This window comes from Castor canadensis, chromosome 4 (assembly GCF_047511655.1).
Source record: "Castor canadensis chromosome 4, mCasCan1.hap1v2, whole genome shotgun sequence".
Taxonomy (NCBI): domain Eukaryota; kingdom Metazoa; phylum Chordata; class Mammalia; order Rodentia; family Castoridae; genus Castor; species Castor canadensis.
Window position 1 is genome coordinate 166575408 of NC_133389.1, and position 24814 is coordinate 166600221.

At 47.8% G+C, this 24814-nt stretch overlaps 3 protein-coding genes across 12 annotated transcripts in view; 1 reads left to right on the forward strand and 2 right to left on the reverse strand.

Annotated features, from left to right (window-relative positions):
- Positions 1 to 19: 19 nt before the first annotated feature.
- Positions 20 to 19531, reverse strand: Znf142 (zinc finger protein 142). 7 transcript variants are annotated; one of them, XM_074071717.1, is made up of 10 exons: positions 18965 to 19090; positions 17746 to 17920; positions 16772 to 17076; positions 12377 to 12976; positions 10641 to 10805; positions 8358 to 9182; positions 6504 to 6681; positions 2859 to 5730; positions 2115 to 2220; positions 20 to 929 (listed from the first exon to the last, which is right to left on the reverse strand). In XM_074071717.1, exons 3-10 carry the CDS (start codon positions 17046 to 17048, stop codon positions 460 to 462), a joined length of 5493 nt encoding a protein of 1830 aa, XP_073927818.1. In that variant the 5' UTR covers positions 17049 to 17076; positions 17746 to 17920; positions 18965 to 19090; the 3' UTR covers positions 20 to 459. The 7 variants fall into 7 exon arrangements, with proteins under 7 accessions (XP_073927818.1, XP_020043149.1, XP_020041193.1 ...); XM_020187560.2 differs by lacking the exons at positions 17746 to 17920; positions 18965 to 19090 and adding an exon at positions 19366 to 19531; XM_020185604.2 differs by lacking the exon at positions 17746 to 17920 and having other exon boundaries at positions 18965 to 19103.
- On the forward strand, positions 19493 to 23702 carry Bcs1l (BCS1 homolog, ubiquinol-cytochrome c reductase complex chaperone). Of its 4 annotated transcripts, none has more exons than XM_074071747.1 (8): positions 19493 to 19511; positions 21162 to 21528; positions 21634 to 21773; positions 21994 to 22188; positions 22455 to 22518; positions 22775 to 22944; positions 23155 to 23272; positions 23394 to 23702. In XM_074071747.1, the coding sequence occupies exons 2-8, from the start codon at positions 21209 to 21211 to the stop codon at positions 23641 to 23643; spliced, it is 1257 nt and encodes a 418-aa protein (XP_073927848.1). In that variant the 5' UTR covers positions 19493 to 19511; positions 21162 to 21208; the 3' UTR covers positions 23644 to 23702. The 4 variants fall into 4 exon arrangements, with proteins under 4 accessions (XP_073927848.1, XP_020011807.1, XP_020011731.1 ...); XM_020156218.2 differs by lacking the exon at positions 19493 to 19511 and adding an exon at positions 19594 to 19715; XM_020156142.2 differs by lacking the exon at positions 19493 to 19511 and adding an exon at positions 19649 to 19715 and having other exon boundaries at positions 20941 to 21528.
- Positions 22775 to 24814, reverse strand: part of Rnf25 (ring finger protein 25) — an 8228-nt gene continuing 6188 nt past the window's right edge. Inside the window, exon 10 of the mRNA XM_020156021.2 lies at positions 22775 to 24802. Within this exon, the coding sequence (XP_020011610.1) occupies positions 24221 to 24802 (582 nt within the window). The 3' untranslated portion in view covers positions 22775 to 24220. The remainder of the gene's footprint in view (positions 24803 to 24814) is intronic.

Consider the following 24814-nt stretch of genomic DNA (forward strand, 5'->3'; position numbering starts at 1 on the left):
AGGGATCTGGACAAGTCTCTAAACTGGTAATCATTCTCTGTTTAACATGCTTTATAGAGTATTTGGCACAACAGCACATGCAGTTAAATACAACTGTTTTGAAGATGCTGAAAGAAAATAGGACTTGATACAGTAAGAAGGAAAGAGAAGATGGAGTAGATAAAACCAAGATCTTAGCCAGGGACTCTGGTGGAGTGATGATAAACTGGAAATTCATTCACAGGTTAAAAACACAGTGCACCTCAAGAAGAAATCAATGTTTTTGTCCATGTCTCTCTTTTATATAGCCATTAATTAAAAAAAAACTATGGCCAGAGTCCCCGGGAGCATTCCAGTCACACTGACATCCAAAAGCCAGTCCTCCCTTAGGCTAGCCCCTGAGCTCCTCAGGCTAGCCCCAGTCCCAATTGGCACATCTTGGACCACATGTTCTTCCTGTCTGGAAGGTGTGGTAGGTGCTCAGCCCTCAGGTCCTGTGGTGGGAGCAGCAGGAGTGGGAGGGCTGGGATTCTCCAGCTTCACATCATGCAGGTGCACTGTGGGGGTGGTGGGATCTTTGCCCACACCCTGGTTGGGGTCAGCTTGGTCAGGGTGGTGCCTGCGCACATGCTTGACCACCTGGAACTTCTGTTTGGCCTTGTAGCTGCAGAGGCGGCAGAAGAAGGGGTGGCGGTCCGTGTGGGTAAGGGCGTGGTGGCGCAGACCTGCAGCCCAGCGGAAAGCACGGTGGCACACGTTGCACACGTAGGGTTTGGCCTCACTGTGCTTGCGCAGGTGGGTGCGCAGCAGGAAGCGTGTCTTGAAGGCCTTGCCACACTGTTCACACATGAAAGCCCGTGCGTCTCGATGCCGTGTCTCCCGGTGTACACGCAATGCATCAGCCCGATTGGTGCAATACTCACACTCGGGACACTGGTATGGCTTCAGACCTATAGGATAAGGAACAAATCACCATTAAAGAGGGGTAGAATAATATTCAGTTGGCCTCTAAGAGTCACTGATACTGGAATATAAAGAACACAAGCAGCAAGCTCTGACTAGTGACTATTTTTATGTTGCAGTCCTGTCTGACACTTCTGTGCCCTTCTCTCAACATAGCCCTTGTATACGTAGGTGCTCAATGGATGCTGATAACTAAATGGACCTCTAACCAAGTAGCCAGCTGATAGTAATGAAGACTCAAATATGATAGGGTTATCAAATGGGAAATCCCAACCCTCTTTTGGACATGGAGTACTCATAGTATTTGAAAATCCATTTAAATGCACATTAACTCAAAAAGTAAAAAGAAAATGCTTAAGAGAAAAGAGGTAAAGATGAGCTGGGTGCCAGTGGCTCACGCCTGTAATTCTAGCTACTCAGGAGGTAGAGATCAGGAGGATCGCGGTTTGAAGCCAGCCCAGGGCAAATAGTTCATGAGACCCTATTTCAAAAAACCCTTCACAAAAAACAACAAAAATAGTAGGGCTGGTGTTGTGGCTCAAGGTGAAGGCCCTAAGTTCAAGCCCCAGTACTGCAAAAAAAAAAAAAAAAAAACCAAAACAAAACAGAGAGAGAGAGAGTGTGTGTAAAGAAGATGAAAGATTCAGGGCTGGGATGTGGCTCAAGTGGTAGAGTGCCTGCCTAGTAAGTGCAAGGTCTTGAGTTCAAACCCTAGTACTGCCAAAAAAAAAAAAAAAAAGATGAAAGATGCAGAAGGCCTTGAAATGCACCTGATTAATTCTTCTATATAAGGGAGGCCATACGCAGAAATCACAGGCACAAAATCATTAACCTTTTACAGAGACTCAGTTGTACTTCCATCAGTCACTCAAATTTGAGTTGGAGGTTTTCAGTGGGCGATGGATGACCTGTACCACAATGACCTGGGAAGATTTTGCAAAGTACACATCCTCAGACTCTTCGATATACCCCTCTTTTGTTTCTATAGATCTTCAATGGGTTAGGGAGCCATTTTGGTACACATTCTCCCAGCCTATCCCCTATCTCCAGTGTGAAAATTAATGTTGGCCCTGACTTTGGATCTGAGTAAGAACATATACCAGAGAACAGTTAGGTTCTAGGTTAGGTTTGCCAGAGAACAGGGCAACCCTTTAAGCCTATCAAGATCATACCTGTATGCTTGGTCATGTGGTACTTGAGCTGGTTGACCCATTTGCACTTGTAGCCGCACTCAGGGCATAGGTACTTCCGTTCCTCCTTGTGGATCCGCATGTGGTACTGGAGAAAGAAGAGCAAAAAGCAGAAAATGTGTGCTCCTTGGTAGTCACAGAATGTGAACGTAGGGGCAAGTAGGCAGAGAAACTGTTGGTATATAACCCATCCTTTCCATACTGCCCTTACTAACTGGGTCCCCCAGAATGACACCAACCTAACCCACTTAGCCTCTCCCTAGGTTTGCCCTATCTCAGCTCTGCTTCTTACTGTGTTCTTGGGTGAGCCAATCCCTAATTCTCAGTTTATTAATCTATAAAATGGGGAATAGTGTCTATTTCTCTCTCTCTTTTTGCGAGGTAAGTGCTCTACTACTGAGCATCCCCAGCCCTCTATCTCATATTTGAAATGATTAAAATTACAGTGCTGGACACTATAAGTGCTCAACAAATGTCATCTGTTATTATTATCACAAAATTATTACATGCATTTGTCACAGGGCAAGCACGTATTATGGAATTTTATCTTCACAGCAATGCTATGAAGTTAGTTAAGTATCCCCTTTATACAGATGAGGAATCTAAGCCTTGGGAGAAGTTTAGGAACTTGTCCAATGTCACAGAGCTAATATTTGGAAGAGTTAGGATTAAAGAACCCAGGGCCTGCCCTCCTTCCATTCCTTGCTTCACTGCCCTTGACCTTACCTTAAGACGAGAGGGATCAGCACAAGCGTAAGGACAGAGGTGACAGCGGTAAGGTTTTTCCCCAGTGTGGATGCGGCTGTGCCAGGTGATTTTCTGCCGGTTCTTGGTACTGTAAGCGCAGTCAGTACACTTGTACAGACGGGTGCCCCCGTGCCCCTTCACATGGTGATCTAGCACCAGCTGATGGCGACATGCAAAGTCACAAAAAGGACAGTGCAGAGGGGGCTGGCCAGCATCTCCATCCCCATCTGAGGCTGCTGCTGAGGTCTCCTCATGCTGTTCCAAGTAGTGTTTCACAAGGCCCACCCGCTCCCGAGCAGCAAAGTCACAGAGCTGGCAGCGGTGGCTGAAATGCTGCTGCCTGCGGTGCTCATCCAGTGCTGGCCGGCTAGGGAAGGCCTCCTGGCAGGCCCCACACTCCAGCCGTGGGTGCTGTTTACGAGTGTGTCCTCGCAGGCTAGCAGGGCTGGGGCACAGCAGCCCACAGTGGGAGCAGTGCAGAGGGCCCTCACTGGTGGTCTCAGCAGAGCCAGGGGCAGGGTGTATGGGCTCAGGGTGTCGGCGGAGAGCATGCTGCTTAAGTGCTGTCTCTGAGCTGAACTGGGCCTCACACTGGGAGCAAGAAAAGGATGGGGTGCCCTGATGACAACTGTTGATGTGGCGAGTGATGTCATGGCGAAGATAGCCACTGTAGTCACAGAGTGGACAGAAGTGGGTGGGTGTTTTGTCATGTACCCGTAATCGGTGCAAGCGCAGTTTTGAGTTGGTACCAAATGTCTGGGGGCAGGAACTGCAAGGGATGCGGCCTACACCTGTGTGTCGGGACTGATGAGCCTCTAACCGGTACCGTCTAGTGGTAGAAAAGTCACAGAAAGGGCACTGATGTGGCTTCACCCCCTCATGCTTGAGCCGCCGGTGCTGCTGCAGACAACGGCTCTGCTTACAGGTGAAGCCACAGTCTGTGCACTGCAGAGGGGGTCGGGGGCCGCGGGCAGGGGCTGCAGTGGAATGCCTCCGCTTCTGGTGGAGCCTTAGGGCAGCAGCAGCAGGAGCAATGAAAGGGCAGAGGCCACAGTGCAGTTCTCCAGACTCCCTAAGCGGGCAGCCCTGGGCCTGGTGAGTCCTCAGGGCCCGTTCCTGTTGGCAGCTGAAGGGACATGTGGGGCAGGAGAAGAGGGCACTCTTCTGCTTCTGAGCCAAGGTTATATCCCCATCACTAAGGCCAGACTCTGGACTTCCATTATTCAGGATAGCAACGTCTCCATTGCTCATGGGGGACACAACAGGCTGAGTCTGGGGGGATCCTCGCTTTCCTCCCCTGCTATGTCCCCCTCGGCAGCCTTCAGTCACATGAGAGGTAATAGAGGAGAGCCGAGAACAAAGGAATGTGCATGAGTTGCAGTGAAACTTGCCCTGCTCAAAGTGGAACTTCTCAGTGGTCTCTGCAGGTGAGGAATTTCCTGTAGGCAGGACTGGGGAGCCAGAAGGTACATCTTTTGGAAGCTGCGGCTCTGCCTCTGATGGTACAGGTGGAGGCTTCCCACTTTCAGCATCCTCTGAGGCCTGGGCACATGGGAGCTGAGGGTGCAGAGGGGTGTGAGAATCTGGTCTGGGCAAGCCCTTGTTCCTTCTGAGCAAAACAGGGCATTTCTTCAACAGGTGGGTGCTGAGGCCTCGTTGTTGCTTAAAGCTAGCTCCACACTCAGGGCACAGCAGGGGCTCTCGGCGGCCCTGGCACCCTGATCTGGAGTGCAGATTCAGGGCTTTCTCCCGGCGAGTGACAAAAGGGCAGTGTGGGCAGCGGAAGGCTTGCCCCTCCCCCTGGATCACTACCATCTGCACCCGCCCCTCCAGCACCAATGCCTCTGCTTGTTCTTTGTCCTGCCTCCTCAGGGCCTTGAGTAATGACTCTGACTCAGGGAACTGGGGTGAGAGGGCTATCTCAGCAGGTGGAGTTGCCTTGAAAGTTCCCACCCAACTGTTAGGGGCCTCTTCTGAAGATGGAGGATTTCCGGGGGGCTCAGGGACTACCTTCTCCAGAATAGGCTCCTCTTCAGCACCCAAGCCAGGAGTCCCAACACCTTCAAAGCTGGGCAGCGCTGGCCCTTCCAGTCCATCTGGCCCTTCCAGTCCCAGTGGTCCTGAAGGATCCAGAGCTCTGAACTCCACAGGGGCTGGTACAGTGAGTTCCTCAAGGGGTGGCTCAACCACAGGTTCCAGCTCTACTCCTAAGGCCTCTAAATGTAGTGTACAGCCACTCTCTTCAACCTCTGCTGGGCTGCCTATCAGGTCATCCTCATGGGGAGCCTCACTGCTATCCTGTCTCCTGGTGCTGACCACATCCCTTGACTCTGTCAATGCCTGTTCCAAGCTGGAGTCCACCACAGTCCCATGTTCATGGCCTAGTCCCTCAGGCTGGGAAGACAGCTGGTTTGAAGGCTCTGAGTCTAGTGGAGGTGCCAGGCACTGCCTGGTCCCCTCTGCCTCTTGGCTGCCATCCCGGAACTGCCAAACCTGGTCTCCAGGCACATAGCCATGGGCCTTACGCTTGTGGAAGAAGAGTGTAGTGTTGCTAAAGGTGCGGTAGTCACAGAGAGCACAGTGGAACTCACGGAGGCGGGTGTGCTTGCAGTTCTCATGGCTTAGTAGGGCCTGCTTGTGGCGGCTCTGATAGCTGCAGTAACGGCAGGGGTAGAGGGGGGCTGGTGTGCCAGGGTGGTGCTGGGAAGCCATGTGTTTCTGGAGCTCATACTTCCGCTTGCAGGCAAAGGCACACACCTCACACATCAGGGACTTGCCCTGGTGTCGTAGTTTGTGGCTGCTCAGCTGATCAGCCCGATGACAGCGATAGGAGCATTGGTTGCATTGGTATCTGGCAAAAGGGAAACGGAGAGGCAATCACAATAATAAGCCAGTGGTAACAGCTAGCAGGCACCAAATAAATACTTAATATGGGCCAGACTACACTTTGTATTGTACATGCATCATTAAATTTAACCTGCCTTTCTACTACCGTATGAAACAAGTATTTCTATTTTGTAGATGAGGAGGCCAAGGCCAAAGATAATAACCTGCGTAAGGCTGGCTCCATAGGAAAAGAGGAGCAGAGCTGGTGTCCCTACCCTATAGGGCTTCCTAAAGGAAAGTAATCATGAATCAGCACCACAAACTGTGGACTGCTAAGGAACTGATATGGCTACAGTCTCATAGGGCAGGTTTCTGTGCCTTGTTTCCATTCTTCCATAGAGGTATGAAAGCTATAGACAACCCCCCCCCAGCCAATTGTGCCCACAGGCGAGAGAAGAAATTGCTTGAATTTGGAAGTGGTCATTTCATACCATAAGTAGATTCGCTCTACTTTCCCAGGACCAGACTGAGAACTCAAGTGACACCTTAGTTTCTAGGCCTATTCTCTAGGTCTGTTCTCCCTCTGGTGCCCCAGAGAATTTTCACCACACAGACTGGGCCACAGGCACAGAGGTCAGCTATAGGAGATCAAGCTGAGATAGTGGAAGAGAAGGGTGTTAGGCGGACTCTCCAGGCACTGGAAAAACAATGGGGCCAGAAGCAGGATCTGGCCCCAAGAAGAGGCTAGCTTGATGTAAGTTTCTTGGGACAGGACTAGAGGCATGTATGAGCTTGTACCTGAGGTCCCCTGCATGTTTTCGCATGTGCACGCTGAGGTAGTGTTTCCACTTGGTGACATAGCCACATTCAGTGCACATATAATCCTTGGTGTTGGAGTGGGTCAACATGTGCTTGGATAGGTAGCTCACATCTCGGCACGTGAAGTCACACAGCTCACACTTGTGAGGTTTCTCACCTTATATGGGGGTGGGATGAAAGGGGAAAGGATACCGGTCAGATATAAATCCAGTGAGTGGCCAGACTCTTTTCTCCAGCAATCTTGCCTTGATGCCAGGTAAGAGCAAAAGCTTCATGTGCTACATGAGATGTGGAAAACTTCACAATAATCAAGGCTGCTTCACAGTTCTCAGTCAACTAATCCTTCAACTCCTACACCAATGATAAGGGGAAGAAAGTAAAGACTGAGGTTTTCAAAACTAGCTCTGAAGGTCTGCCTAAGTTGTTACACATCTTGCTGACACTAATGGTTAATGGTTCCTCTAGACTAATTCCAATTTTCTAGAACAGAGAGAAAAACAAATTAGGCAATGAACATAGTGGTTAAGAACTCTAACATTGGATTCCAATATAGTAATAAGGTTTTTGAGGGAGTTGCTATTATCATCCTCATTTTATAGACAAGAAAACAGAGGCACAGAGAAGTCACAGAGCTATTAAATGGTATTTCCTACCATGTGGCTAAGTCTCAGTTCCCTTGTCTCCAAAAAGGGGGCAACAAAAGTAACTGACCTCACATGATTGGTGTGAATAATAAATGAGATATTTCAAAGTTGTTAGTTAGTGCCCAGTGAGAACTCAAGGATGAGTTATCCAAATAGTTGGTCAGGACTAAGAAGTAGAGAGCCATGTTCCTTCAAAAGTCCTCCCTGCCCATACATGTAGAAAGGCAAGTAACATGGCCTTCTGGTTTTGACAGTAGATTTGTGTGATATTAAAGTAGGTCTAAACTTAACTTTTCAGAGTTTGTCTCTTTTCTCATCTTTACCTGTCTTGCTTACAAGATTGTTATGGGTTAAATGAGATAATATGTGTGAAAGAATCTGTAAACTGTATAATACTATATAAATACAAGGTTTTAGGAAAGGCCTTGGAAACTAGACATTTTATGACAAAATGATGTACAGAAATGAATTGTTAAATGGGATCTACAATGGCTTTGCCACAAACTCTAGAAATTGTCCTCCCAAACCATAGTTTTTTATGGAAATTGTTTTAATGTTCTGTCAACCCACAGATGCTTATGTAGATCATAAAGGGGATGATATTGTAGCTTGGTTTAGTTGTCATCTAAAGCTTCAATAATGCTGGAAACTAATTAAGACTCTAAGGTAAAACAAGTACAACTTCTAGGTTATTAGAAGTAATCTTGTTTCAGCAACCTAGATGCCCCAGCTATGGAAGACCATAGTGTATATGGATGGCTGAGACTTCCCTCCTCCTGTCTCTTACAGAATATCCCAAAACTTGAATTGCAAAGGAAGTTATCTGTTCTGGTTTGGGTTTCTTCATTCTAACAGGCTGGGTATTCACACACCCATACCTGACTAGGGGTGGGTAGAACTGGACAGGAGTTAAGTAAGAGGGATACTAGCCTAATGGTTAGAGCACAGGCTTTGGAATTAGATGCCTGGATTCAGATCCTACCCTGACCACTTTATTAGCTGAATGACACTCAACTTACAGCTCATTTCTAAATTTGGGATGCTAGATGTGTTCAGAAATCCTAGGTCAAAAGAAAACACTGTATGCAAGACCCTTAGTGTGATGTCTCCTACACAGTAAAAGCTCATGTCAGCAATCATCACCACCCTCATCACTATTACATTAACATAACAACGGATGCCATCTCACCAGTATGCAACAGCATGTGTCGGATGAGCACCCTCTTGTGGGCAGTGGCAAAGTTGCATTCAGGGCACTGGTGGATCTTCTCATGAGCATGCATCTTGCCTACATGGTCCTGGTAGGCCACTGGGTTGAAAGTGGCAAAGGGGCAGAAGGTGCACTGCAGCTCTTCACTGCCTGGATGACCTTGTTTCTTATGTTTGCGGAACAAGTGCTTGTTGGAGCAGGCAAAGTCACAGTGGGGGCAGTGGAAGGCATAGTGGCTCTTGTGGTGGGCCTCCATGGCTTCAGCTGTGGCAAAGAGCATTGGACATGAGTGATGGCGGCACTCCACAGCCCGCACCCCATGGGTCTCTTTCAGGTGCTTTACAAAGGCCTTGCGGTCAGGGGCTGCATAGCTGCAGCCCTCCTGAAAGCAGTGGAGGGGCAATGGCTCTGCTGCAGCTGCTGCTGTGTGGCTCTTGAGGTGCTCCTTGAGTGCCTGGCTGAGGCGGAATTCCTCCCGGCACACAGGACAGACATAGGTATCTGAGTAGAAGTTGGAAATATCTTCATGCATGCTGGCCATGTGGCGGTTGAGAGCATTCCTCTCCACGGCACTGTAGTGGCACAGTGGGCAGCGGTGGGCCTTCTCACCCAGTTCCCGCAGCAGATGGGTCTTGAGTTTGCTCTTGCTGGTGAAGAACTTCTGGCAGTTGGGGCACTGGAGGCTGGGGTCTGGGAAGTGGAGGTGCAGGTGCTCCACCAGGTGGGTCCGCTTCTTAAAGCAGCGCTTGCACTCTGGGCACATGTGTGTCTTGAAGAGGGACTCAGTGCCAGAAGCCATATCCCCTGTGGGAAAGAATGCAGAAGGTTGAGAGTGAGATTCTTTAGTAGGTCACAGGCTGGCCAGTTAAGAGAAGAGCCATAATTTGCTCAGAAACAAATATTGTGTGGCCTTTCTTTCTAGGAAACCAAACAATAGGGTCACAAATATTGTAGTTCCAAAGAAAAACTGAGAAACTCAAGTTATTAAAGAAACTCAACCACAAGGACTTCTCAGACATTGCTCTGACTTGTTTTTAGTGCTTGTTCCAGTTACCCACTGTTCCTGAACCTCTGTTCAGAGCTGCTTAAAATAATCATCTGGATGGAGCATTCTTGTTCTTGCTGGTCTTTTTTGTGGTAATGGGGTTTGAACTCAGGGCCTCATACTTGCTTGGAAAGCTTGAGCCACACCCCCAGTCCTATTTTGCTTTACACTTTTTTTTTTTGGTGGGACTAGGGTTTGCACTCTGGGCTATGCACTTGCAAAGTAGATGCTCTACCACTTGAGGCACACCTCTAGTCCATTTTGCTCTGGTATTTTGGAGATGGGTCTTATATTTGCTTGGGTTGGCCTCAAACCATAATCCTCCAGATCTCAGTCTCCCAAGTAGCTAGGATTACTAGCATAAGCCATGGACTCAGCTTGCTTTAAATTTTGGGATAGGATCCCATGTTTATGCCTGGGCCAGCCTGGACCATGATTCTTCTACCTATACTTCCTGCTTAGTTCGGGTAACAGATGCATGCCACTATGCCCAGCTATTAGTAGAGACAGGGTCTTGAAAACTTTTTGCTGGGGGGGTGGCCTCGAACCATGACCCTACTGATTTCCACCTTCTGAGATGCTAGGATTAGAGGTGTGAGCCACTGAGCCTGGCTTTGTTCTTGCTGCTCTTGTTCTATAGGGGAAGCAGAAGGATCAGCAGGGTTGATTAGAAAGAAAAGAACACCAAAAGGATGAGTAAAAGGGAAGAAGAGTACTCTTAACTTCTAAGCATTGCCTCACTGGGCTGTAGATAATAGAGAGCCAGTAATGAACACACTCAGATCTTTCATATTCACCTGACAGTAAATATGCTTCTTGTGGAATGAGTTTCAGGTGTTCTATTGAGTCAGAAAACTGGGAAGCAGAGATTCAGAAAGTGTTAGGAAGCTCATGCCAGGCAAAACAGGCTGCTAGTTATCAATGACTTTTGATATCTTTATAATATGAACATCACCCCTCCTTCTTTGCAAAAGAACTCTCTACCTGAGGAATCCCAGGTCAGAAGAGCAAACTCTATTTATCCATACCTTGTGTTACTAAAGTCTTGATCTATTTATCATTTTCCACTTGACCTTGACTTCTGAGTCAAAGTGGAATGAAAAGAATGGAAAGATCTGAAACAAATCTCAGAAAATCAACCACAGAGCCTCAGTGCCAGGTTCTCTACTATCTACTTCTCCTACCACCAAGAGCCTCAAGCCTCATGACAGTGTTACCTTCCAACTGCTGAGCACCTTGTCCTTTATCCATAGCTTTCTGGGAGAGCTGGGTGCCACTCTCCTCCTCTTTCTCTACATCTTCCTCTGCAGCTGACTCCTGTCCAGGTAGAGGTGGACCCGCTTCCTCTGAAGGTTCTCCTTCTCGTGGAGGCAGTTTGGGAGCTTGGGACACATAAAATTTAATGAAGCTCACAGGAGCGAATGACAGCATTGTATATTTGTACCTCTCCACTTACTGGTTAGCAGAATCACCCCCTTCCCTTTCAGTAGAAGGGCATCTTGAGTGCTAAGTAAATAGATGTAGTCTCACTCAAGATGGGTGTGAAGACCAGGAGGTAGTAACAGTCCAGTTTAAAGCAAATCTTTCCTCAGATAATACCAGCCTCAGACCCCAAGAAGGGCAGAGCTTTGAGGTCACTGGAGCTGGGTAGGAACTGAGAGGTAGACGGGAGACTGCACTTCCTTCTTGGTTCGGGTCCCCAGGGATAATGGCTGGGATGGCTCAAGGTAGGTAAACATTCCTGATCACTCAACTCTTACACTGAAAAGCCCAATCCAATGATTCGGGGTCACACCTTGCACCTCAAATCTATCCATCCTATCCCCCAACAGAAACAGCTGCCTTAGTAAGGTAAAGAGGCATAACTCATTCCCAGGAAAAAGGGCTTCTCTTTAGGCCTTAGAGCACAAGTGGGTCTCAGCAAGCCAAGTTCTTATCACAATCCTGTCCTCTCCACCTGTTTTCTCTATTTCCTACTCCTCCACTCACCCCCATGTTGGTGGTTTTTGTTGTTGTTTACTTTTTTTGTAGTACTGGGGTTTGAACTCAGGGCCTCCAGCTTGCTAGGCAGGCACTTACCATTTGAGCTATGTCTCCACCTTGCCCCCCCAAAGCTGTGTTGAAAGAAAAGGAAAGACATTGCTAAAGAAAAAGCAGTGGGCCCTGGCCAGATGGCACAGAAGCCATCCAGCCTTATTTTTTTTAATACCTTAGTTATTTTTCAGATTGGGTCTCATGCTTTGTTGCCTGCACCTGCCTCAGACTGCAATACTCCTAGCTCCCTCACCCCAACCCATTCCCCAGTAACTAAGATTACAGATGTACAGAATCTCACCTGGCTTATTTGTTGAGATGGGGGGGGTCTTACTAACTTTTTTGTCTCGATTCATAATCCTCCCAGATCTCTACCTCTAGAGTGGCTGGGATTATAGCCACGAGCTATAGCACCCAGTCCCCCTGCTGGATTTTTGTTGTTGCTGTTGTTTGTTTGGTTTGATTTTTGAGATTAAGAAGAGTAGAAGTTGTTAATTTCCTTAAAGGTTTCCTTTTAAAATAACCACAAATTTACCTACCCATCCCATTTGTTCTCAAGTGAGTCTACAGGCATTCTACTAGTGACAATAGCTATTGACAGGTACTTTCACCTCTGCCCTCAGAAAGTAAGGTCTGAAACGGATCAGTAGAGAATTTTGCTTAAATAATGTCAAACTACATGTAGCCTAAGCCAAATTTCACTCAGTATCACGGATAAAGGCTTCTGCTTTCTCCTGTCTATGCTGAGTGGTTCAAGGTTTCTAGCTGCCTTTCCATATCATCCAGTAATTCTGTCCTCCCTGAGCCATTATCTAGATTTCCTTGTATACATTCATGGTACTGGAAACATGTCTTTCCTATAAGAGACTGATCACAGCTATATTCCAGGCAGGGGACTGCTGGGCCCATGGCCCCATACCTGGCAGCAGCTCCTGAGGTGGAAGGCCCTGAACAGCAGAAAGTTCTCCCTGTGTCCTGGCCCCATGGCTCCGCTGATGCTGCCGGAAGAGTTTGACGTTGGAGCCCATGAAGCTGCAATGGCTGCAGTGGAAAGGATAATGGGCCTGCCGGTGCAGCTCCATTCCCTGCTGGCTCCCAAAAAGCAGGGGGCAGCCCCGGAAAGAACAGGGCACAGGAACTGCTCTGTGGATCTGCCTCAGGTGGTGCTGCAGACCCTTGCGATCTTCAGCAGAAAACACACAGTCAGACTCTGGGCAGGAGAAGCTGTTGGGAGTGGCCCGGTGAATCTTGAAGTGCCTCTTCAGGGCCTGGGGTTGGGAAAATTCTTGCCTACACACAGGACATGGCAGGGGACTATCTGGTGGGTTGGAGCCCTGTGGAGGGCCATGGAGGGTGAGGTTGTTGAGGGGCAGCTCTACAGAGCATGGGGGGCTAGAAAGGTCCTGCACAGGCTGTATATGGGTCTCAGTGCACTGGTGCAGGGACAGCAGAGTGGGCTCTGCAAAGCTCTGTTCACAGCGCTCACAGAAGTATACCTCCACCACCTTTACCAGGACACCTGCAGGCAGAGGACCGACAGAGAAAGGCATAGAATCAGATGGAACAAGACTCATAGGAGTTAGTTATTAGTAGAAATGTAAGTGAATTTTTTCATAGTCATGGAGTCAGATGGACTTCAAGTCTGCCCTATACCTGGACTGTAAGCTCATGAGTCAAGGACAGTCTGTCTGGCATGTGTGTTTGAATTCCTAGTGTCTAGCACAATACTGGACACAAGACGTATGCTTATTTAATGTGTCAAATGAATAAACGAACATTAATCAAATCCAAAGAGCATTAAGAAAAGGCATATTTTGCCCAAATATAAATTAGAAACTTCTAAAAGAACAATGACAAACTAGGGAGAATATCTGCAATATAAATGACAAAGTATCACTTTCAAATTCTGTAAAAAACAAAGGCCTAGAAATTCACAAAACCCTTTTCAGAAGAGCCAAATCACCTCTGTGATAACTGCCACCATTTTTTTTCTTTTTTAATGCATGGCAGGGAGCTGATTCGGTGCTTCCTCCCTGCCATATGTATCTATTGGGCAGGCTCATGAGCAATCTCTGGTTTCATCTCTGTGTGGCTGGTGTTTTATATGTACCCACAGCTCTTTTTCCCTTTCCACATTTTTTTTTTAAGCACATATTAATTTTTTTTTTCCCCTTTGGAGACAGGGTCTTGCTAGGGAGCCCAGATTGGCCTCGAATTTACGCTCCTCCTTCCTCAGCCTCCTGAGTGCTAAGATTACAGGTGTGTACCACCACACCTGGGAAGCACATATTAATTATACAATGCAGGGATTTCACTATGATATTTCCATACATGCATATAATATACTTTGACTATATTTACCCTATTATGCTTTCTTATTCCCCTCTCCCACCCCCTTTATAAAATATTTCTTGCAATTTTTAAAAAAGAAGGTTTCATTATGACCTTTCAATGTTCTTTGATCACACTCTCTCTCCTCTCACTTTCTTAAAAAGTGTTACTTTGGGGTTTTTTTTGGCAGTACTGGGGTTTGAACTCAGGGTCTCACGCTTGCTATACACGCGCTCTACCATGTGAGCAATGCTACCAGCCCTTTTTGCTTCAGGTATTTTTCAAATAGTGTTGCTTTTATGCATTGGCCAGCCTGGACATTGTTCCTTCTATTTATATTTCCCACCTAGCAGGGATGACAGGCACCCAGGTTTTTATTGGTTGAGATAGCATCTCACTGTTTTCCCAAGCTGGCCTGGAACCACAATCCTCCTGATCTCTGCCCAGCTACAAATTGCTGCTATTTTTTAAGCAAAGGGCAGACTTTGATAATGCTGTCTTTTTGTCCTCTAATTGCTCTATGAGGAGGACTTAAGATTCTACAAGATTAAGGTCACCAAGCTTGTTAGTGGTAAATCCATGACTCAAGCCCAGGTTTGTCCTACATTTATTCTGCTGGTCCCTTTTCTCTTTATTATTATTATTTGTTGTTGTTTTTAAAAAGCTCAATGTGACAATTCAAATGGTAGAGAAGTTTACAAAGAATAAATGTTTCTACCATCACATACATATGATCTGGTCTATACCCTTTCAGTCCCTTTTCTGGGCCACTTTTCTTCCCCTACCCCCGCCCCCTCCTCAAAATAAAGGTTTTGGGCTTTTTGGTTGTTTTTTTGAGACAGGGTCTTTGACATGTAGCCCAGGCTGGCTATGTAAGGTACAGACTGGCCTTGAACTCTCAATACTCCTGCCTCAGCCTCCAAGTGCTAGGATTACAGGCAATGCACCACCTCGGCCAGGCCAGCTATCAGAGATTTTTTTTTTGCTGTACTGGGGTTCGAACTTAGGGCCTACACCTTGAGTCACTCCACTAGCCTTTTTTTGTGATGGTTTTTCAAGATACGGTCTCTCAAATTATTTGTCCAGGCTGGCTTTGAACTATGATCCTCCTGATCTCTGCCTCTTGAGTAGCTAGGATTATAGATGTGAGCCAACAGTGCCTGGCTCAAAGATATCTTAATATATGACTAAATTTCATATTGTTTGTCTAGAGCATGGTATATCAGAGCATTAATAAACTAAAATGAAATTCCCTAAGTGATGAACAACTGCGTTGTTTCCAAACATCACAAATAAAGTTGCCTTTACACTTCCCCATCCATATGGCGTAGGTATGTCTTTCTTTTAAGACAGTTTTCTAGAGTGAAATTACTAGGTCAGTATGTATATTGTAAAATTTGCTATGTTAATTTGGCCTGGTGATGTAGTTCATTGATAGAATGCTTGGCTAGCATGTATAAGGCCCTGGGTTTGAGCCCCATCACAATTAAAAAAAAAAAAAAGGCTGGAGGTGTGGCTCAAGCAGTAGAGTACCTACTTAGCAAGCCCAAAGCCCTAAGTATTGCCAAAAAAAAAAAAAAAAAAAACAAAACTATATTCCCCATTAAGCTCCCATACTAAGAATTATAAAAACTGTTTTTTTGGGGTTTTTTTTGATGGCACTGGGGCTTGAACTCAGGATTTCATGCTTGCTAGGCAGACATTCTTACTGCTTGAGACACTCCTCCAGCCCTTTTTTTGTGATGGGTTTTTTTCGAGATAGAGTCTCCAGTACTATTTGCCTGGGGCTGGCTTTGAACCTTGATCCTCCTGATCTCTGCTTCCTGAGTAGCTAAGATTATAGGCATGAGCCACCAGCATCCAGCAAAAAATGGCATCTCCCAGTTATTTTGGAAAATAATTTTAGGATCAGCAATGTAGCTCAGTGGTAGAGCACTTGCATAGAATGTGTGAAGTCCTGGGTTCTAATCCCCAGCATACAATTAGTAAAAATAAATGGACTTAAGCATCACTCCATGTGGTTACTGATAATTTTTATTTCCTCTTTAGTGAATTGCATGTAGATTCCCTCAACCCCCACCCCATTTTTAAAAGATACTTTCCTTATTGGGGAGCTCTTTGAATTTTAAAGATATAAATTCTTTCTTATATACTAAATACGTTTTTTCCTAGGTTCTTTGTTTTGTTTCATTTTGTTTGAGACAGGGTCTATGTAGCTCAGGCTGGTCTTGAGCTTGCTATGTAGCCCACCCAGGCCCTTGGCTTTTTTTTTTTTTTTTTTCTTTCACCACATAGAAGTTTAGAAGTGTCATATGGACAAATCTGCTAATATTTCCCAGTATTCTTTGCTACTATACTACACTGCTAGGGGAAGTGGTGAAAACTGTACCTGGAAGACACCAGCTAAAAATCAGGGAAGTTTCCTTAAAATGAGAAGTTGTAGATATGAGAATAAAGGTGATATAATTTTTTTCCTAGGGTAAGTACAAATGCTCAACTTTCCCTCTTAACAACATGTGAAGTATGTTATACACAGGAAACTAGGACAAAGAAACACAGGTTACCTCTGGAAAGCCCTGCCAAGCTCAGGTGGTGAAGCAGGCTGAGCTTTTTGCGTAATCCCTGGCTGCATTTTCTGGGTGGAAGGATCAGTATGGAGCAAAGAATCCAAGGATTGTAAGAGTAAGGACAAGTCAGAATTGGGCAGAGGAGCCAGAAAGGACTTCCCTTCTGGAGCACTGCCTAGCAGACATGAAGTCCTCATAGGGACAGACTTTGCCAAAAGCTTGGTACAAGGCTGTGTACTATCTTGCCAGCTTTCCATCAAAATGTACCAACAGCAAACAAAACACAGCACCTCAAAGTATAAAAATAGCATGCTACCTTGTGTTTTCATCCTACACATAGAAAAGGATCGGAAATAGCACAGACAAAACCTCAGGGTTGCTTGTCCCATTGGCCTGCTAGCAAACTGTGTTTGTACCTGAGGTCTCTCCAGGGGCTCCTGGGGATAGGGTTCCAGCTACTGTTTCCACAATGATCTCCATGTTCCCTGGGCCCTCTTCAGTTGCTGTGGCCTCTACCAGCAGGCAGCCTGGGTCAGGTGCTGGGTCCCCAGAAGTGCAGGTGCTCTGGACAGTCCCCAGGATTTCACGGTTAGAGAGAGGTGGGGGAATCAGCAGTAGCTCAGGACACAGTCCATCCATCTCCCCAGTGCTGTTGGCTGGCTGGGAGTCCAATACAGGGTCTGTCATCACCATTGATTTGTGTGCTGTGGCTTCTTAAATGCTGACAAGCCAAACAGGACAAAAAAAAAAAAAATACGGTTAGAACTCTTACTTTCTTCTCTGTCGGTGTGGAGCACAGTCGAATGCCCACCCATTTAGGAATTTTCTTGCATGGCAGGGTACCAAACCTTATCCTAAATAGGTTTTCCTTTTATGACAGTGTTCAGAACAAATGACAATGGGGCCAATACTAGGAGAGTGCCAACAGTATTTTGACCAGCACATTAAAGACTACAGGTTATGGTTTTGTTTTGTTTTTGGTTACTACGTTTCTTATTAGCTAAGTGACCTTGGTCACTTTATGAAGCAATTTGACTCTCAGTTTTCTTATCTGCAACAAAACTGGGTGGAGCCAAAGAATTTCAAAGTTCCCTTTCCTTCTTACTACCTTTTTTGTTTGCCTTGTTTGTTTTTTGCTGTGCTGGGGATTGAACCCAGGGCTGTGGGTATGCTATGTAAGCATTCTACCACTGAGCTACGTTAGCCCTCTCTCTTACTACTAAATCATCTCACTGTTCCTCAGTGTGGGCATAAGGCCCTTCCTTCAGTATCTAGCTCTGGTTCACCTCTCCAGACACATCTCCCACCTCTGCTCAGAATAAATCTCTGAACAAGATGATCGTCATTCTGCAGACTTATTACATTCTCTTTTGCTTACACATTCTCCCACCTTTTTGCCTGTCTCTTTGCTTGATGTGCCTTTTTCTCTCCTCAGTTTCTTGTTTGGCCAACTGATTTCTAAGTATTCTATCAGAAGCTGCACAAATGTCATTTCCATTATGAAGACTTCCTGCCATTCTTAACTTCCTCTCTTCTGGGGTCCTGATGGTACTTTGTACACAGCCCTGTCAGAAACAATATTACATTGCACTGTTGTTTACCCATCAGTCTCTCTTCATAGACAGGGAGCTTTTTGAGTTCACTGAATTATCACTGTAATGAACACAAACCACCAACAAACTATGAAAGTCAGACAAATAAGTATGCTAGCAAAGAACTGTGGACAGAGTTGCATCAAAGTAAAGGTAGGAATCTTGTACCAAGGTACCAAATCAGTGGTTCCTCACATATAAAGTAACACATCTGGAGAAACTACAAACTCATTAACTTACTAAGGCCTCAAACTGGAACATAATTGAGAAATGAATGACATGGATGGCTGAAATGAGTTTAAACTCAATACTACTTGTAATTAATAAGAATGGCAATGATCATTTCATGTAATTGAGTCACAGAGGTTGAGTAAAGACCAGGATGCAAGTGAGAACTGCTATTCCTTCTCCAGAATCCTTAGATTTAAACATAGCGATTAGGCAGATGTCGGTGGCTCATGCCTGTAATCCTAAATACTTGGGAAGTTTTAGATCCAGGAGGATCGAGGTTTGAGGTCAGCCCTGGCAAACAGTACTCAGAGATCCCATCTCCAAAATAACCAGAGCTAAATGGACTGGAGGTGTGGCTCTAGTGGTAGAGCGCCTGCATCGTGAACTTGAAGCCCTGAGTTCAAAACCCAGTCCCACCAAAAACAAAGGTCATAGGGATTCAGAAAGTGGCAGGAAACTGCAAATCCACGGTCAAAGGGATTTCACGGCAGCCTCCACTTCCTGCATATTACTACTGCTATGGGGAACGTTGCAGCTCCACGGTACACGGCCTCAGGGAAGAGCCAAGGAAGATGCAGACAACTACACTACACTGGGAACTTCACCCGCGGGAAGGCGGAGTGAGGTTGGAGACAGGCTAGCGGGAGGGAAGAAACGAGCTTATCTTTGCGGGCAGGGGACTGAGGGAGAGAAAGGGCAAGTTACGGGAGCGGGAAGATCTTTGGAAACCACGAGCCTGGCCTTGGCACCCGGGTCCCACCTGCCTCTGGGCTCTGACTCACCCACCTCCTGGCCTTTGACAGATGCAGTCTCCTCACTTCTCTGAGCCTCAGCTTTCCTTATCTGAAAAGTGGAGGCGGTGACAGTGTCCACACTGACCGGCGGGAGCTGGATCACAATAGCCAGCGAACGGGAAAAGCGTTTTGTAACCTGCAAGGCTTGGGATGGTGCATCGTCATGATTATGGTCCAGAAGAGAGGCAGCGGGTACCCGGGCGGGGTCCACGGCGGTGACGCGGCGGAGGCGCCGGGCGGCCGCGGGGACGCGCCCGGGCTCCGCTTGTCGGAGCGCCTCCTCCCCCGGGTTCCCACCGCCCGGGCCCAGTCCTACTGGGGCTCGAGAAACTTTTGCCTCCAGCTCGTTCCACCCGCACTCCCCCCAGTCCCGCCCCGCAGCCGCTCACTCACCTTCCGACCCGGGGCCGGCAGGCGTCTCATCTCTATGGTCCACGGCGGCTGGAGAGGCCTCCCAGGGCTCCTTTTGTGCGACCGCCCCCGGCCCAGCCGCCTCTAGGACATCCGGCGTACGGAGGCCACTCTTCTCTTGGTGGCCGGTGGGTACTCTATGGTTTTTCCTCCCCGTCCTTCCTCCGCCCCAGCCCTTGGAGGACCATCGAGTGTAGCGGGGCAGAGTGGCAGGGCCTTCTCGGTAGGTGTGGCGGGAAGTAGATGAAAGAACTCAGGGGCGGGGCTGAGCACCTCCTCCCCGAACGCGGAGGGGTGAAACCATCGAGACGGAGGGCCAGAGAGTCATGGCGGTAAGGGGGCGGAGTGACCGAGTACCCCAAACCTTGCTTCTGGAGGCGCGAGCTGGGGTTTGGAGGGGATTCGCGAGGGGTCTCCTGGGTGCCCAGAAGAGCTTTATCTGTGGCTTTCCATGCATAGATGTTTCGGAATTCTGGATCCCAGCTCTGAGCTTCAGCGGAGGTCACTGCTGTCAGTTCATCGCCCCGCGTGCTTGGCGCCGGGCAAAGAGCGGGGGAGGGGTGTCAGAGGAGAGGTGTGCTAGAAACAATTTGGCCCCCTAACCCCGGGATCTTATTTTCTACACAAAAGGTGTACAATTAGACCTAATCACAACTTGCTGAGGGACCTCGGGAAAGGCTCCTTGGAGGAAGTAGCCAATGGGCAGGATTTAATTGGGGAGAATGCAGGGGATAAAGAAGGGGCATTCGGAATCATTGAGTGAGCAAGAAGATGGGAGATGGTTTGCATATTTGTTGAACGGAGTGTTTGGAGCTGTCATGAAAAGTGTGCGCCCTGTTATGGAGGGCCTTGGGTACCAGCCTGAGGAGTTTGTATCTAATTCAGGGATCTCTTGGGAGCAAGGCATTGAAGATGTTGGAGTAGGAAGAATAATAGAATTGGGACTGAACTTTATGAGGAAAGCTCTGGATGCTTGTGTAGCTAGTTGAAGATGCAAAAGCTGAAGGCCCACTCAAAAGCCTTTTTTTTTTTTTTTTTGGTGAGATTGGGGTTTGAACTCAGGGTTTCACACTTGCAAGGAAGCACTCTACCACTTGAGCCACACCTCCTGTCCAGTTTTGTTCTGGTTATTTTGGAGATGTAGTCTCACAAACTATTTCCCTGGGCTGGCCTCAAACTGTGATCATCCCTATCTCAGCCTCCCAAGAAGCTAGGATTACAGGCGTGAGCCACTGGTGCCTGGCTCAAATGCCATTTTAAGAACTAAAATTTAACTCGAAAGACAACAGTTTAGGTGGGAGGTAATGAAGGTCTGAACAGGACCTTAGAAATTGGGCATAAGGAAGAGAATATCTGAAGGCCACTCCTAATGGTAAGGCATGTGGTCACTGACAGATCAATGGAAAAGCCACCACTGCTGATTCCAGCCAGTAGGCCCCTTTCTATCTTAACAGGTTCCAGGGACCACAAAAGTTCTGTCCATCCATTATTCTAATGTGAAGCCAGTTACATTGCTCTCTTGGGTTTAAGGAATCTGCAAACAATGTCCCCTCGCAGGAAACTTGACTAATGATGGGCCAAACAGGATGAAGGGCCTGGAGTGTGCACCCTTGCATTCCACCAGCACCCAAACTCCACAAAAAGAGGATACTGAAGCACACAGTACTGCCAACCCATCTTTCTCCTTCTGCCAGAGGGAGTGGAATGTGGCTGGGGATGTAGAGTGGAATCTGACTAATCTTGTGCTTTGTCCCATTTCCACTACTCCCTACCCCTAGGTTTTGATAATGCCCCAGGGCCTGTAAGCTTCCAATTCCCTTCCAGTATGCCAATTTCAGACTTTGTCCTGGCCCTGAAGGACAATCCTTACTTTGGGGCTGGATTTGGACTGGTGGGTGTGGGCACGGCCCTGGCTCTGGCCCGGAAAGGAGCCCAATTGGGCCTGGTGGCATTCCGGCGTCATTACATGATCACACTGGAAGTCCCTGCTCGAGACAGGAGCTATGCCTGGTTGCTTAGCTGGCTCACCCACCACAGTACCCGTACTCAGCACCTCAGTGTCGAGACTTCGTACCTTCAGCATGAAAGTGGCCGCATTTCCACCAAGTTTGAATTTATCCCCAGCCCTGGAAATCACTTCATCTGGTAAGACTGGGAGCCAGGGAGAGCTCTGAGAATAGAAAAGTGGAAGAAACTGGATTTGACCATTCTCCTTCACTCACCCCATTTTGACCATTTTTAAATATTCAGGTATCAGGGGAAATGGATCCGAGTAGAACGAAGACGAGATATGCAGATGGTAGACTTGCAGACAGGGACTCCTTGGGAATCTGTCACCTTCACAGCCCTGGGCGCTGATCGCAAGGTTTTCTTCAACATCCTGAAGGAAGGTGCTGAATGGTACAGGCAGGCTTCATATGGGGGTTGCAGGGATGGGAACATTGGACATCAGAGGAAGAGTAGCTTGGAGAGGATTGAGAGAACCTGAACCCTTGGGACCAAGGCACCTAGAAGCCATTTGGGCATAGTTCTACCTAATTGAACAATCAGCCATGGTGAATTCTTTCATGACAAAGTTATTAACTTTGTCTCATTTATCCCCCCTCCAAGCTCGAGATCTAGCCTTGAAACAGGAGGAAGGGAAGACAGTGATGTACACAGCTGTGGGATCTGAATGGCGTCCCTTTGGTTATCCACGCCGGCGGCGACCATTGAATTCTGTAGTTCTACAACAAGGTCTGGCAGACCGAATTGTCAGAGACATCCGGGAATTCATTGATAACCCCAAGTGGTACATTGATAGAGGTGAGAAGCAGCTGGGGCCAGGGCTAGGCTGTTTTTTTAACTGGTTGTTAGTGTAGGAGGCAGGTTGGTCTCTAGACAGATGGGGTGATATAAAGCTCTAGTCCAATTCCCAGAGGTGAAGGGGAAAGAAAAGTTGCTTGTGGGGTGATTTCTTCTGATACTAGGGCCACCAGCCCGATAGGGGGCAGAACTGGGAATGAATGTGAACACCTGGGGCAGAATATATGATTTACTTCAGGTCTTCCTTACCCTGGCTATATCCCTAGGCATTCCATACAGACGTGGCTACCTGCTTTATGGGCCCCCTGGTTGTGGAAAGAGCAGTTTTATGTGAGTAGTTAAAATCCCTCTTAACTCTGTAAAATTTAGCTTTTTGCAGAAAAACTGGACTGGTGGGCTTGGAGAGGGAAATGAGGCTGGGGACCATGAACCCAGATGAACATGTGATGTGTGGAACACCAGGTGGGTGGTGGGAGAGTTAGGCCTCTGAGACATACCTCCCAGAACTGGGAGGAGGAAAGAGCAGTTAGGTTCAAGGAAGAGTCCCCAGATTGCTCTCCACCTTCTGCCATGCCACTATCCACAGCACAGCCCTGGCTGGGGAACTGGAACACAGTATCTGCTTGCTGAGTCTCACAGACTCCAGCCTCTCTGATGACCGGCTCAACCACCTACTGAGTGTAGCCCCACAGCAAAGCCTGGTGCTCCTGGAGGACGTGGATGCTGCTTTTCTCAGTCGAGACCTGGCTATGGAGAGTAAGTGAGGGTGCTGGGGAAGGGAAGTGGTTCTAAGTGAGGGTAGTGAGATACAGGAACAAATGAGGAACGGTGGGGAAAGCGTAAATCCAGAGGGCTGATGGAGCCTACGCTGGCAACAAGAGGCATTCTTTTGAGTAGGGGTTGTGGTGGGAAGTGGAACAGGGTATCGAGTAGAACATCACCACTCGTGCTCCTGTCTTCCTCCAGACCCTGTAAAGTACCAAGGTCTAGGTCGCCTCACCTTCAGTGGACTGCTCAATGCCTTGGATGGTGTGGCTTCCACTGAAGCACGCATTGTGTTCATGACCACCAACCACGTTGACAGGTAAGGAAGAGCAAGGCAAGACTCACTCCTTCAATGCCTTAGGAGAATCAGGAGGTTGAGAGGACCATCTCTGTTGGGCTGCTGGTAGAACTGCTGCATTTCACTCTGCTTCTCCTTTTAGGCTGGACCCTGCCCTGATACGTCCTGGGCGAGTAGATTTGAAGGAGTATGTTGGCTACTGCTCACACTGGCAGCTGACCCAGATGTTCCAGAAGTTCTATCCAGGACAAGCACCTTCCTTGGCTGAGACCTTCGCAGAACATGTCCTTCAAGCTACAACCCAGATCAGTCCTGCCCAGGTGCAGGGCTACTTCATGCTGTATAAAAATGACCCTGCAGGGGCCATTCACAATGCTGAATCTCTGAGGTGATCCAGTAGGCCATACTCACATTTCCTCCTCAAGGAATTCAATAAACACCTACCACACTACTCTAGTCTCTGCCCTCCTCTACTCCCTTGCTGTGTTGGGACTTGAGCACAGAGCAGGGGCTGCAATCACAGATGCCTGTAAGAGTCAGTTAAGCCTCCATATATACAGACATTGGGCCATGGCCTAAGACAGAGGAGGAAAAAGATACTAAACAGATGATATATGTCCATACCTAAGGGCACTCAAGTAAGAAACATACATGTAAATATACGTGTATACAGTGGGTTATATATTATGGCAATTCCTAAGGATTCTGCCCTAATGTCAACCTCCCAATAGTTTTCCCTGGCAATGACCACCCTAGTGGAGAAGCCAGACTTCTTCCACCCTCATCTCTTGGAAGAATAGACTTCAGAGCAAAGATGGGGGCTCCTTTGGTACACCCAAATCTTGCTAAGAATTTAGAAAGAGCCATACCTCACAGGCTAGGTGCTGCTGAGCAAAGAAAGCCAAACAAGGCCAAATCTCTTTATTGTCCTCCTCCCACCCCCAAGTACCTGTCCCCCCACAAGTACTGCTAGGAACCTTCCTCAGATTCCAGGCTCAGGGGCTCCCTCCGAGTACTAGGTCGGTAGGTTCCCTGTCCCCGAGGTAGGTGGGTATAGGAAGAACCCGGCGTCCGGCCTTTGGAGCGCTCCCAGCGAGCACAGTCCCGAGTCCTGCGGGGTGGGGCGCCCTGCCAGCCGCCAGGCCCCTTGTCTTGGGGAGGACCTTCAACCCTTTGGTTATGGGATTCTGGCTTTAGGTTCACAGGCTCCTTGAGGGACTTCTCAGGTGATGGCAGTTCCGGGGTGTCACTGTTAGTACCTTTTAGGGCACAGCACTCCCCTCCCTTCAGGTGCCTCCGATCAGGCTGCCGCCGGGGGCCTCGACTGGGCTGGGGGGGATCTAGCATGGCTTTCTGGGTCTCACCCAACCTCTGCTGATTTGGCTCAGCCCCTGGAAGCTTCTCACACAAATACTGGGTAGCCACAGGCAGAGGAGTTGTCAGGGTAGGCTGGGCAGCTGGTAAGGTGGACTGTTCTGCAGCAAAGGCATTAGGTGGGTAGGTTCCTCTGGAGACCTCTATGCCTGACTCGGTTTCCAAAGGTGCAGGAGGCTGGAGAAAAGA